This window comes from Phaethon lepturus, unplaced genomic scaffold (assembly GCF_000687285.1).
Source record: "Phaethon lepturus isolate BGI_N335 unplaced genomic scaffold, ASM68728v1 scaffold622, whole genome shotgun sequence".
NCBI classification, from domain to species: Eukaryota; Metazoa; Chordata; class Aves; order Phaethontiformes; family Phaethontidae; genus Phaethon; species Phaethon lepturus.
The window spans coordinates 96,017-109,498 of NW_010523869.1; the positions used below are offsets into that span (position 1 = coordinate 96,017).

At 38.2% G+C, this 13,482-nt stretch overlaps 1 protein-coding gene across 1 annotated transcript in view; it reads right to left on the bottom strand.

Moving 5' to 3' along the window:
• LOC104617023 (formin-1-like) overlaps nucleotides 1-13,482 on the bottom strand; it is a 43,924-nt gene that overhangs the window by 677 nt on the left and 29,765 nt on the right. The window contains exon 2 of the mRNA XM_010282233.1: nucleotides 6,751-6,926. Within this exon, the coding sequence (XP_010280535.1) occupies nucleotides 6,751-6,926 (176 nt within the window). The remainder of the gene's footprint in view (nucleotides 1-6,750; nucleotides 6,927-13,482) is intronic.

A 13,482-nucleotide genomic window follows, 5' to 3' on the forward strand; every position in this document is an offset into this window, starting at 1 on the left:
TTCCGATTTGCTGCAGGTTTCATCTGGAATGCAGATTTCAGCCTCCGGGGCCATGAACAAAAACCCACAAGACTGGTTTCATATTACTACTGTCCTAACTCTGCACAGCTATTTCTGTGAACTGTACACAGGTACTTATCAAAGGCTTTCGCCACACCCAGTGGCTAGGAACTGTTCGGGTGGGCAGGGTAAACAGCCAGCGCTCAGGCTGTCCATCTGCACTGCACCCAAACTTGGATTATTGCAAACCAGAACAATCTCTGCTGACATATTTTTTTGGTAACTTTCAGCCATATATATTGCCACAGTAATGCTATATGTGTGAGATTTGTTTTAGTTAATACTGGCAAAAACACTTGAGGGAAATCTTCAAGACTGCAGAACTCAGTATTAACAGAAGCTGTCAGGGATAATACGTGTTTTTTTTCATAACACACGTATAAAGAAAGTACAAAATACTCTTAAGCACCTTTGATATTCAGAAAGTCAAGTTCCAGTCACAAGTCTTCACTTTTGTTCCTTTTCTTATTTTTGGAACGACAGAGACTGCAAATCTGCAGGAATTTGTATTCTTCTTATTCCCTGGCCTTTAAGAAGTTTAGTCAAATTTCCACATTGGTACCCTAAAAATTCAAAGATACTATTTCTTTATTTTTGCATCCAAATTAGTGGGTCATTCTACAGTCAGTCATTTAGCTATGATAAGTAATCTTAAACAAGCAACATGGGGAAAGCTGTCCTTCATAGGGAAATCGTCTGCAGATCACACCACAGTGTCAAATTACTGAAAAACATTTACTGAAAAGCTGAATATTACAGACAAGCAAAAATAAAATACCCCAACACATTTAACTTTTGGTTTAAGGTTTAAAAATGTAGACCATACAAGAGGCCTGCGTTTACCTTTTCAATATACTATAAAAGACCATAAAGTTAACAGCAAAAGTCATCGGTCTCTACTGCAGGAAGAAATTTTCCCAAAAGTCAGATTGTAATACTAAGGGCTTAGATGAAGCTTACAGACAACTTTTCAATTACAAGGTTGCATGCATACCTATAGACAAAGGGCACTGGAACCATTCCCACCTTTATCTGTGATTTAGCGTAGAACAGTCTTCTGCCTTACTGCCTGCCATTTCCTGTAGTAAGCTCTGGACTTGCATCTCCGCTATGCTTAATCATTAGGTGCCAAGGACAGAAACGACTGACAGGTCATGGCTCCCCTGACTTTCTAGGCTTAATACAGATTAATATCACGAAAGGAAGCTCTACATAAGGAAAGAGACATAGAGTCTTTATCGCTCCCTATGCCAACCTACTCTTATAATTCCAGGGTTAGTAAGAGAAGTGGAAGGCAGCTACCTCAGCACTGGTGATTTCCCCTAAAACAAGATTGCTTGAAGGCAAATCTACGGCAATTCTGAATTTCATTTTATGACAAAATAACTGGGGCAAAGTGACCCTACTGAACCAAAGTTTTCTACATTTAAATTTACATCTATTTTTATTGTTCAGCCACAGGACTTTCATTGTCCTGGTAATTTCTGTGGTTATGCCTTGCTTATTTATTTATGTACCTATTTATTTGGAGATTGGCTAACTTAAGATGTATAAACATTAAATCATATTTTTCAAGAACAGTTTTGTTGGTCACTAACAAAAAATATACCTATATGAACAACTTCATGGTACCTTTTAAACTAAACATACTTATTCAGAGTATGCCAAAATATTTATTTATGTGTTTATATTAATGACAACCCACACTTACAATAAAACTTTTCTGTAATAATCTAGGGTCACCAAGCTGTAACAGTCCTATGAATATTGTACATAAGCAGGTTACTGAAATAGCCACTACCTAACTACTTAAGATTTTAATAGTATGTATGAAAAGTTTAGATTAAAAAAGTGGACTTAGCAGGAAAACCATACTTTATGTCTGAACAACATACCAACAAAATTTACAAGACAACGATCAAATTAGTAGTGAAAAGGATGGTGCTTTGAGTGTGAAGCCACATGCAGTGAGATGCTAGGTGTTGAGATGCTAGAAAACCCAGAGTTGAACACTGAATAATTGAAAGTGCAGAAGTAGAAATATACCTTATAAAACCAGAGGTAATCTCACAAGCCTGCAGAAAATGATACTGCTTTACACGTACCTCTCCTCTTGATAATAAACTCTAGGAAGTGAGAAGAAACTTTCAAGCTTTTTGAGCATTAGGATGAACAAAGGAACTCATCTCTATATCTACCCCTGGAGAAATGATCAAAAACTCACAGCCAGCCAGTCAAATTCACCACTCAGCCCATAAAGCCCCGGCCTCAAATAACGCCTTTGTAAGGACTTGTTTCTCACAGTCTGATGATCACCCTAGCAGACAGACCCCTGTTGAGGGACAGGATAACTGATTATGAAATACACATTGGTACTTACCCGATAGAGTGTTTCTGGGTAAAACACATACATTGATATGTGCCCTTAATATTTTTACACAAGAAGGAGATCAGCATATTCTGATGTGCAAGTGAGATGGAGCAGAAGGGTTTTAATGCTGGGTGGATCTATCTCATAAGGAAACTCTCTCTGAACAGGCTGTAATACTGCATCTGAAGGAAGAAACAACTTCAAAATCTCTAGAAAAAATCAGTTATGATAATATTACAAGTCTCTTTACTTAATAAAATGGACAGCTCTCTGGTGCCTCAGAAAAGCCCCTAAAACCTGTCACAGCAACTTTCAGGGCAGTCAACACACTAATTATACAAAAGGACAATCATTCCTTACAGTTTAAAGCACATTTAATAATCCACACCCTTTCTGACCTACATTTCATTACAGACAGAAGCCACACCTACAACTCACTCCAGTTCTGTTCTTGATGTGTCTAAGAGCTTCCCTGAAGTAGGTTTTAAAACTAGCTTTGAAGAAAACACACAATAAGACAGAATAAAGTAATCTAATTTCTACCACCATCATACGGCAGGGTTCAAGGCTTCCCGATCCCATATCTATTCAGATCGCATTTTCAGATCACTTGTAATAACAAACTAGAGAAACATGAACGAGGCATGAAGACACATTCTACAAAACAGCCACGTGTTTTTCAACATAAAGAACTTTAAACCAAGAAAACTTTGTATAATCTCTTGAAAATAATCGAAGAATCAAATGTGCACGAATCGTGTCAGGCTTCAGAAGAGCCACATGAAACAGCAGGCTGTGGTTGTGGCTCAGGCAGTTTGAACTGATCTGAAGCTCAGCTGACACAGCCCTGCCCTCTGCCCTGTCCCCAGCCCTGTGCTTACTGTGCTGCCTGATTATGATCTTAACATTCCCTTGCTCTCCTGTCTGTCTCTCCTGCTGTTTATCTCATTTTATACTTAGTATTTTAACTCCTAAATGCTCTAAAATAGAAAAGGCACAGAAGATGGAAGGAAATCTGTTAAGTCCTGGATTTTCATCCTTATTCTCAGCCTTGTTACCTCACTACAGACCATTATGTGAGCAATTTTCCTGAGGCTTGAGGTATCACCAACATAATCGCTCTAAATGTAAGTAATTAAGGTTAGATGTAGCAACAGAAACATAGATATGGTAATTCTTATCAAAATTCAGCATTGCATGATGCTAACAGAATGAGTGGACACCAGACACACTTGGTGTAGGGCGCTGTAATGCAATGTGGTTTTTAACATCTTCACCAAAATTCTGCTTGACACTGAAATATGGGCTACTTTAGAGAATTTGAAAAAAGATCGTAATTGTTATATGGTTATAAAACCAGAAAGCACATTAAGAAAGCCAGTTTACTATTTTGAAGGAGTGCCTATTGGATCAATAACTGTATGGAACAGTTAGCCTGTAAAACACATCATATGAAAAAACCAATGGTAGTTCTGAGGCAGAACTTGCAGAAGAGATATATTGGCTCATCTCCTGGATAAAACAAGCAGACATACACAGTTCACAATGATCTTCTGTTCCCTGTCTTTGTTACTTGTAAGTAAACTGATTGAGATCTTTGTGCGTGAAGGCACAAAGGCCAGCACTTAGCGTAACAAAGAATGGAAATGTATTTTTAATCTTGTCCCTTTGTGCTCTCCTTTTCTAGGTTGCTCTTTTTTCACTTTCTTTTCATTTCAACAGGCCTTTTGCTCCCCATCTACAGTATGATATAATAGTCTAAAGGTTAAACAAAAACATTTATAAAATAAAATCCATATAGTCACGTCAAATAATCTACCAGAATTTAAGTAATTACTAGCTATTAATAGTTATTTTAGCTGCTTTTTCACATCTCATTTACATGCTTTCTTATCTAAGATGAAATGCTGTATAAAGAATAGGGTGGAGTTGCATTTCTGTTTTGTTCTATTATCTTCTGTATCTCTATGTCTTCTCTATGCTGGATTGTGAATGAGAACACAGCATGCTTCAACTAAGATTTAAAGTTTAACACAGGGGTTTTATTCAGGCTTCCAATACTCTGGATTGTGAATGAGAACACAGCACGCTTCACCTAAGATTTAAAGTCTAACACAGGGGTTTTATTCAGGCTTCCAATACAGATTGTGCATTCAAAACTCCTGTCGGAGCAGAACTCCCTCATCTACTTTACCTGCCTCCTTCAAACTAATAGAAACATAAACATCTTTTCAATAACATAAGCAAACACTAGTATAACTGTAAATGCACACATACAAATATATTATACATTTATGTAAGGATGTTCCTAATCCACAGAAAGCAGCGCTATTTCAATAAGAAGCGCTCTTTTTCACGTTGTTACTATTAGGAATACAACTGCATTTTAAAACAGTCGTGCATTTTTGATCAATCAAGCTAAACTTTTTATTCCAACAGCAGGAAAGGGCCATATATCACATGACTGGGTGTAGTGGGACTGTGAGTAAATAAATTGGTCCTTTTCAGCTGCTATTTCCTGGAAACATCATCTTTGTTTCAGAGTTGCTCTTCAGACACAGGCACATTTTTTTTACCACAGTTGTCTTGTTGTCCAGTCTGAGGAATGCACAGGGAAGCCAGTATCTGGGAACAACTCATTCAGCCTATTTTTGGCCATTATCTTTCTTATGGGCTGCTTATAGCAGTGCTGCAGTCCAAACAGATTCTGATGGGAGCACCAGCAGCAGCCTTCTTACTATCATTCTTTTGGCAGATCCTCCTCCTATCCCTTGTCACACAATTGGACGTGGACTCGAAGCAGATAAATAGTCTTTGAGATGCAAGGGCTCTGCAAGTAATTCAGCCCAGAGTTCTGTTCCGAAAGACTTTCAAGAAAGTCACAGGGAGCGAGCTGCACGATAAAGTGTACTGGTGGGTCACTAACACCCCATCAGTCATGCTCTTAAAAATTGTGGAATAAATATTCTTCCTTGTTAACTACAAGAAACAGAAATAATTCCCTTTTTCATAATGCAGCTAATTGCACTTTTAGACAGAAAACACTGCTTAAAAAAGAGTAAGAAAATGGAAACAAACTGCTTACTAAGCTTAGATGTCTCTTATTTTACTCAAATTATTGTTCTTAAATGACTTTTAATTTGGAACTCCTCCTGCTCTAGACAAGCACTTTCTAAATGCAGACGAAGTATCCTCATGGACTGGGTTCTTCCTGTTGTAGCACATGTTTGTAACAGTGATAACAACTACATCACAGTTATTTTCAGCCCAGTTACTTGTTTTCATCTCAACATTTTATTACAAGAATAAACCTGCACCTTCACAGTACTACAACTACATTCTAATTAATTATTTTAGGAAGAGGAGGTTAGGACAAGAAATCAATTTTGTAACAAGCTCAAGAGAACAGCAACAGTGAGTGTAAGCATCACTAGAACATTTTAAATGTACTTCTAAGTCAGTTCTGGTATCTCTACCAATAGATGTCACTGTTACATAAATTTGTGTTGGTGTTTCTTTGCACAAACTGTATTATGTAGTCTAGTCTTTAATGCATTTTCTCGCAACCATTCCATCCTTTCCATGTTTCTCTTCTACTACATTCTGTTCCCTTCTCCTTCCAATTTGAAAACTGCTGCCAAAATGTGTCTATCTGTAGGCTGGTTGCTGCTCATCCCGAGACCATATGAGTATTTCCAGCTGGATTAGACAGGGCCGTGTTGACCAAGTGTCTCACACTGTGATTAACTCAGCTTCAGTGTCATATATCCCAGGAAGTTTAGAAACTTTTCCTGTCAAATTCATGGCCAGTCTGACTCCAGTGCCCGTTCAGCTGCTCCAAAACTTTAAGAAGCAACAGCATAGCTCCTTGCAGTCCTGGGCTGTGTACACGCACACACACATGCATGTGTGCACAGCTGCAACATGTGCACCCACACTGTTTACTGACTTGAATCTTCGTGGTACCTGTTCTTGTCCTTGTTGCTTCCTAGTTGCTAGCTCCTGCAACCCATTTCCAGGAAAACAACTAATTTGAACTAAACATCCATCATGATTTTAGAAATGACACATCATGTATCTTAATCTATTTCTATAATTTTAATTTTTCTATGTATGTGTTTCTCGCAGGCTTAGCTGCACATAGGCATATGGGCTCACAAACCATCTGGAAAACTGTATCCCATCCAAAACTTTGAAGTTTGTCAGATATTTTGGAACTTGGCTTTAGACATACCAGAAACAAATTCATACCATAAATGTAACTGTATATAATAAATGCTTGTTGAAACCCAATATAGCATGAATAGAGTTCTACTCACATTCAGTTCCAGGCTCAAATGCAACACATTTCTGTTGATCTTCTCTTTCTCACTTGAATGAGCAAACGGATTTGAATGCCCCAATCTGCAATCCAAAACCCAGGTATCTTCATCTCTGTTTCCCACATCTAAATGAGTCAGCCGTTCAGTGAAGTCATCCTTTAAAGCAGACTCTGCTGCAATGCCGAAGTGAAATGAAATGAAATGAAGTAATTGTATGCATCTGCAGATAATCTCTGCATATAGAGAGTTCTATGTTATTTTTGAAATTCTGGTACACACTACCTCCACATGCACTTACAGTTATCCTTTCTGTTTAAAATGAAACAAAATGGTATAAATGGGTACATACTTTATTTTCACTCAGAAAAAATGTTTTTGTACTTAAATTTTGTGGGACAGATCTATCCAAAAAAGCAGGCTGTTTGTCTTTCCCCCCAACACAGACACACATTGTATGTCAGCTGATTGAGTTTTCACCTCCTCTGCCAAGGCACTCTTACTTGCCCTCCTGGATGTGCTTGTTACACACACGTATTTCAGAGGTGGCTGTGAAGTATGCAACTAAGCTAAGGAAGCTCAACAGACTGATTAGACAAACTGTTTGACATTGGCTAAACACAGTCTTAGTGGGGACTCTGCCAATCCACATTAGTCCCTTAAACCAAATGCATAAAAAGCAGAGTCTTTCAATCCGAAGTGATACTTAACACTTTACTTTCCTCCAGTAACCTTAAATATAGTATCAACCTAGTTTTGGAATGGTTTAGTTACAGACAAACAGGCGTGAATTTAGTGGGAGAGGTAAGAGCAAAATCTGACAGCCAAGAGTACACACCTCTATGTCATGCACTACAGTCACCCAGCACTCTCTCTCCTGCTCACAGCATTGCTCGTTTACAGTCCCTCAAAACAGTAAGTCTGTTTCTGCATCATAGCCTCTAATTTAGCAATGAAAAAACCAATGAATTCCACGAAGTCGGTGTGTACTCTGAAATGTAATGTCTGACATGATTTAAGATATATATACATCTCTTTTTATATTCCATAGGATATATAAAAATCATTTATATATATAAATATATATAAATACACATCCATCTTGGAGCATTCTAGTGGAAAATTCAGATAATTCAGAAAATTCAATTCCTGGCTGCTACATATGGTAGCTTAGCATTAAACAATCAACTGCACTTACAATTTTGTAATTTTTTTTTTTTTTTTTTTTTGCATTTTGCCTAATTTTAAAGGACCACATTAAAAAAGAGGCACAAATCAGAATCCATAAGGCTGTTAGCTTATATATAGGCTAATTTTCAAACTTTCTGAAAACTCAGAGCTACAAATAATTTAAGTGCCATACTGTATCAAAAAGCATTGTTTACATGATTACCAAGTATAGTAAAATACTTGGTAAAATGGCCAACAATCCAAAGTACAAATCAGTTGTTATCGTGTGAATAAACTCATCTTTCTTCACACAAAATCTCAAAATGAGATCCTACAAAAGACAACATTTCTGCCAAAAAGATATTACACATACCTTTCACTCTATGATATGTACTGCATATAATACGAACGTGTATCAAGATATTCAAACACAAGACAGTGTATTTTAGGACATACTCAAGTGCAGATGTGCCATCTTTAACATCAGATATCTAAAGAGAGACTTGCTTTCTGAGTTTCTGAATCACTACTTTTCTGTATGTTTTTACACATTTGATAAACTATTCTTCTTGCTGTCCCTTACGTCATTATATAAGTCATTCTTACATTTCGAAAACTTTAAGTTCAGAAAAACAAGTATTATGCTTTGTAGTATAATAAGCTGAATAAAATGTATCAGTTGAATTTTGACCTCATCTTTATTGTCCCATACAATTAGCCCAGTTACCTCTGTCCACTCTACTTTACATGATTGTAATGTACAAAATACAAAGAAAGTTCCAGGTGACTGAAGAGAAAAAAGTAAAAATCACTATTTTTAAGGTAATTGGACACTGTTAGTATCATGCTAGCAAACAAATCATGCCAGCTTTTAGCCTTTCTCCTGATTTCTGTCACACACCAATGCTACAGTTTTTTTGGGTGTCTACTGACTTTACATTGTAAAATAATTGGAATCTTGTCATATAATCTATAAAAACCATACATGCTTCCACAAAACAATGTATCATTAAAACAGCATTAAAATGCAAATATATATAGTAAAACCCAAGAAATACTATCATTTTTAATTCATTGTTCTCTGGGAATTCATTTTGGTTTTGTAATTACCTATTCACTGGTTGTCCCACCCCCTCAGCGTTACCTCCAATACTTCAAAGCTTGACTACAGTTGCATTCTGCAGTCAGTTTGAATCAATTATTTTTATCTATGTCCCCTCTGTTTTGAGATGTCTATTCTAGGTCAGCTACTCCTAAAGAGAAAATTCCAATGTGGCTGCAAATTTTACCCATAATGTGGTTACTCTAATAATTTTCATTGATTCATAAGTGATACAGAGCTGTAGCAAGAGGCCACATTGAGAATACCTCCTTGCAGCAGCTGATATTTCCCCATAATTAACTTTGGCACAGCTAAGAACGGTCAGCCCTGCCAAATGCTTCCTGGGCTACTCGAAAAATGAGTACCTCCCTCAGCTGCAGAGATTCAGTTTTTGTCCAAATTTAATTTTTAGGTACCGTCATATTAATTTATTATATTTTTGCTGTTAGCAGACTGCTCCCAAGTCTGTTGCCAAGCCTCTATTCTCCACCCTCTATTCCAACGATTATTTAATGTTCTGTTATCTGTGGGTTTACCCTGCTAGCTGATGATGCCATTCTTCCCTGAATCAGTTCTCACCTGCACGCACCACTAGCATACACCCACTCCTATGCTAAGGGCCCATCCGCCTCAGCAGACAGCGTAATATGAAAGGATAACTTTAACCGTCTCCCTAACTATTCTATTTTAAGCAAATGCTTAAATACTTGGACATATTTTTCCCTTAAGTTCATCATTCTGTCAGCCCTGACAGATGGATTTTACTGCTACTTACACTTATCCAGGAAACATTTTTTTTTTAAATTGGCAAGCCACTGTAATTCACCAAGAGGAAATCTAGATTGTTTCTATAATTTCAGAGACTGTGGTTGCATTATGTTTATTTGCTACATTAATTTATAATGAGTGTTTTAAAATACTTGAGTGTGTGTTTTAAAAAAAGGTCATATATATTTTATGCATGTATATGCAAACACATGTATATATCCGTTCAACCATTGATTCGATTCAGGAACTTTTAAAATGCATATGCTCATCCTTTAGCCAACTTAACTGATTTGACAACATCTGTTTGGGTTTTTTTGCCTCTGACAAAAAGGCTTCCAAGTGAGTCCAACTGCTACCGTCAAACTCTCTTCTAGGTTTTACAGTTTATACCTATTAGGTAGTGCTGCCTATGAACACAGAGAAATGGGTGTTGTACGTGCGTTCTACACGGGTAAAAAGACGACTGCCCAAATGCAGATTTGCTGCCATCTATTGTCCCGATGGAATGGAAGACTGAGCAAAGTAAATGCAGGAAGACTTGAGAACTTAATGCCACCTTAGCAATTTTTACCAGACAGACTTTGTAAGTGCAATTAAACAAGTTTTTTATCTTGTCAAATTTACAGGTAAGAAAAATGAGGCACTGAAACCTCAGGAATACAGACAGGGTCATATCATCAGAACGTGATAATAAATAGTACATCCGGGATCATCTAAACCCTCTAGTCCTATACTGAACCTACATAATTATAAGGTAATTACACCTTTCTTTTTTTGTACAAATGACACATTCTTGTCATACAAAGTCTTTTAAACATAATCTTTTAAATTACAGCTGTATAAGATAACACATAATACATTTCTATTAAGTTACCATTGTGGAATCCACAGTTCTACAGTTTTTATGGGATATAGTATGTTTTCTCTGGGCCGTCTCTCTGAAAGAACTTGGGGAAGAAAAAATCAGCTTCTCAAACAATTTTTTTTTAGTCCAAGGAATTAGCATGAGTCATAATATCCATTCCCTGTGAGAACATGGTTTGATTAACCACCACACACTTAAGTCCAAGACCACACCATGTCTTTTTAGCTTTTGTTTCCTGATCACTGGTCATTCTATATATTAATCTTTTAATCACACTCCATTCTTTCCAGATCACTTTGTTACATCACACGTGATAAAAATATAATAGCTACTCTTTTTGAATGATGATTCCTATGTAATGTACAATTACATACATCTATTGCCTATTTGATTCAATGTTATAAACACTCTTACATGTGAAGTAAGAATAAAGAAAACCTTATGTTAATTAGATACTCGTGTTCACTGCTTGCCTCAGAATTGTTCACTCTGAACCTTGAAGGTTTTGGGGGTCTTAAATTTTAGAAACAAACTAAATAAATAACAAGTAGATTTATTCAGCAAGTGGACCACAAAACTGAAACAATCTAAGTGGCAAAATTGCCTCTTTGAAGACACCATTTTGACAGCAGAGCTGAACACTCTGAACATCAGAACTACATTTAGACCATTTACAGTATTACTAACTGAAGACAGTGTAGGGATTTAGCTGTTGCCACTCACAGCATGTTAGACAATCTTCGGTATACTTCCTTGCCCAAATAGATTAAGCTTAACCAATGTTACTGAAAGCATTTGTGGAATGTGACGGTAACCTCATCTGAGAAGTCAACATATTTTTTTAAAATATGGAAATCCAAAATATGCAGCTCCTACTAAAACTATTTTTTTTTTGCTGTGTGCACCTCAAATTTTATGATCCATCCCTCTTGCCTGATCTTTTTCTTTCTAAATCAAGAATCAAGCAGTAAATGCTTCCTGATTTTTGCTGCTTAAAATTTCTCTTTTCTTTTTGTTTCTACAGACACCAATTTAATAAATCTCAATTTAAAAATAGCATTGGAAGTAGCCTCAGCAGTTTCACATTCTGTAGGTAGGTGATACTGCACAGTTCCATGCACACGCCATCTGTGGTATCTCACATCTGTTAGTACATAAAGACATTAACTCTGTATAAACATATAAATTCTGCATCCACTATTCCCATGTATGTAGTTGACACAGAGGACAATAAGATCTGCTTTTCAAGAGTTAAGCTCCATTCTGAAGTTGAAGAAATATGAATAAGTAGGGAGAAAAATAAGAAAAGCTGAAAGGGAATTAAAGAATCTAGATGGAGCCCTCCTCCTTCCCTTTTAATTTTCCAGATTTCCTTTATGGGAAGAAAGCAAATGGCCTGTTCGCTCTGCTAGAGACTTGAGAGGAGACTAAAGAGAAGTCTTAGTATCAATACAGTTCTTTCTATTGTATTGGATAGAATGACACAGAATCACAGAATCATTAAGGTTGGAAAAGACCTTTAAGGTCATCAAGTCCAACCACCAACCCAACACCACCATGCCCACTAAACCATGTCCTGAAGTGCCACATCTACACATTTTTTGAACACTTCCAGTGACGGTGACTCTACCACCTCCATGGGCAGCCTGTTCCAATGTTTGACCACTCCCTCAGTAAAGACATTTTTCCTAGTATCTAGTCTAAAGCTCCCCTGGTACAACTTGAGGCCATTTCCTCTTGTCCTATCACTAGTTCCTTGGGAGAAAAGACCAACAACCACCTCACTACAACCTCCTTTCAGGTAACTGTAGAGGGCAATAAGGTCTCTTCTCCAGACTAAACAACCCCAGTTCCATCAGCTGCTCCTCATAAGACTTGTGCTCCAGACCCCTCACCAGCTTCATTGCCCTTCTTTGGACACACTCCAGCAACTCAACATCCTTCTTGTAGTGAGGGGCCCAAAACTGAACACAGGATTCAAGGTGTAGCCTCACCAGTGCCGAGTACAGGGGCATGATCACTTTCCTACTCCTGCTTGCCACAGTATTTCTGATACAGGCCAGGATGCTGTTGGCCTTCTTGGCCACCTGCGCACACTGCTGGGTCATGTTCAGCTGGCTGTCAACCAGCACCCCCAGGTCCTTTTCCGCCAGGCAGCTCTCCAGCCAGCCCCCCCCCCAGCCACTCTTCCCCAAGCCTGTAGCGTTTTATTGGGTTGCTGTGACCCAAGTGCAGGACCGAGCAGTTGGCCTTACTAAACCTCATACGGTTGACCTCAGCCCATTTGACCCAGCCTGTCCAGATCCTTCTGCAAAGCCTTCCTACCCTCCAGCAGATCAACACGCCCTCCCAGCTCGGTGTCATTTGCCCGCTTACTGAGGGAGCACTCAATCCCCTCATCCAGATCATAGATAAAGATATTAAACAAGACCAGGCCGAAAACTGAGCCCTGGGGAACATCACTTGTGACTGCTGCCAACTGGATTTAACTCCATTCACCACCATTCTCTGGGCTTGGCCATCCAGCCAGTTCTTTACCAAGCGAAGAGTAACCCTGTCTAAGCCACAAGCAATCTCCAGGAGATTGCTGTGGGAGACGCTGTCGAAGGCTTTACTAAAGTCCAGGTAGACAACATCCACAGCCTTTCCCTCATCCATCAGGCAGATCACCTGGCCGTAGAAGGAGACCAGGCTGGTCAAGCAGAACCTGCCTTTCATGAACCTATGCTGACTGGGCCTGATCCTTTGGGTTGTCCTGCACATGCCCTGTGAGTGTCTTCAGGATGAACCGCTCCATAATCTTCCCTGGTACCAAGGTCAGGCTGAC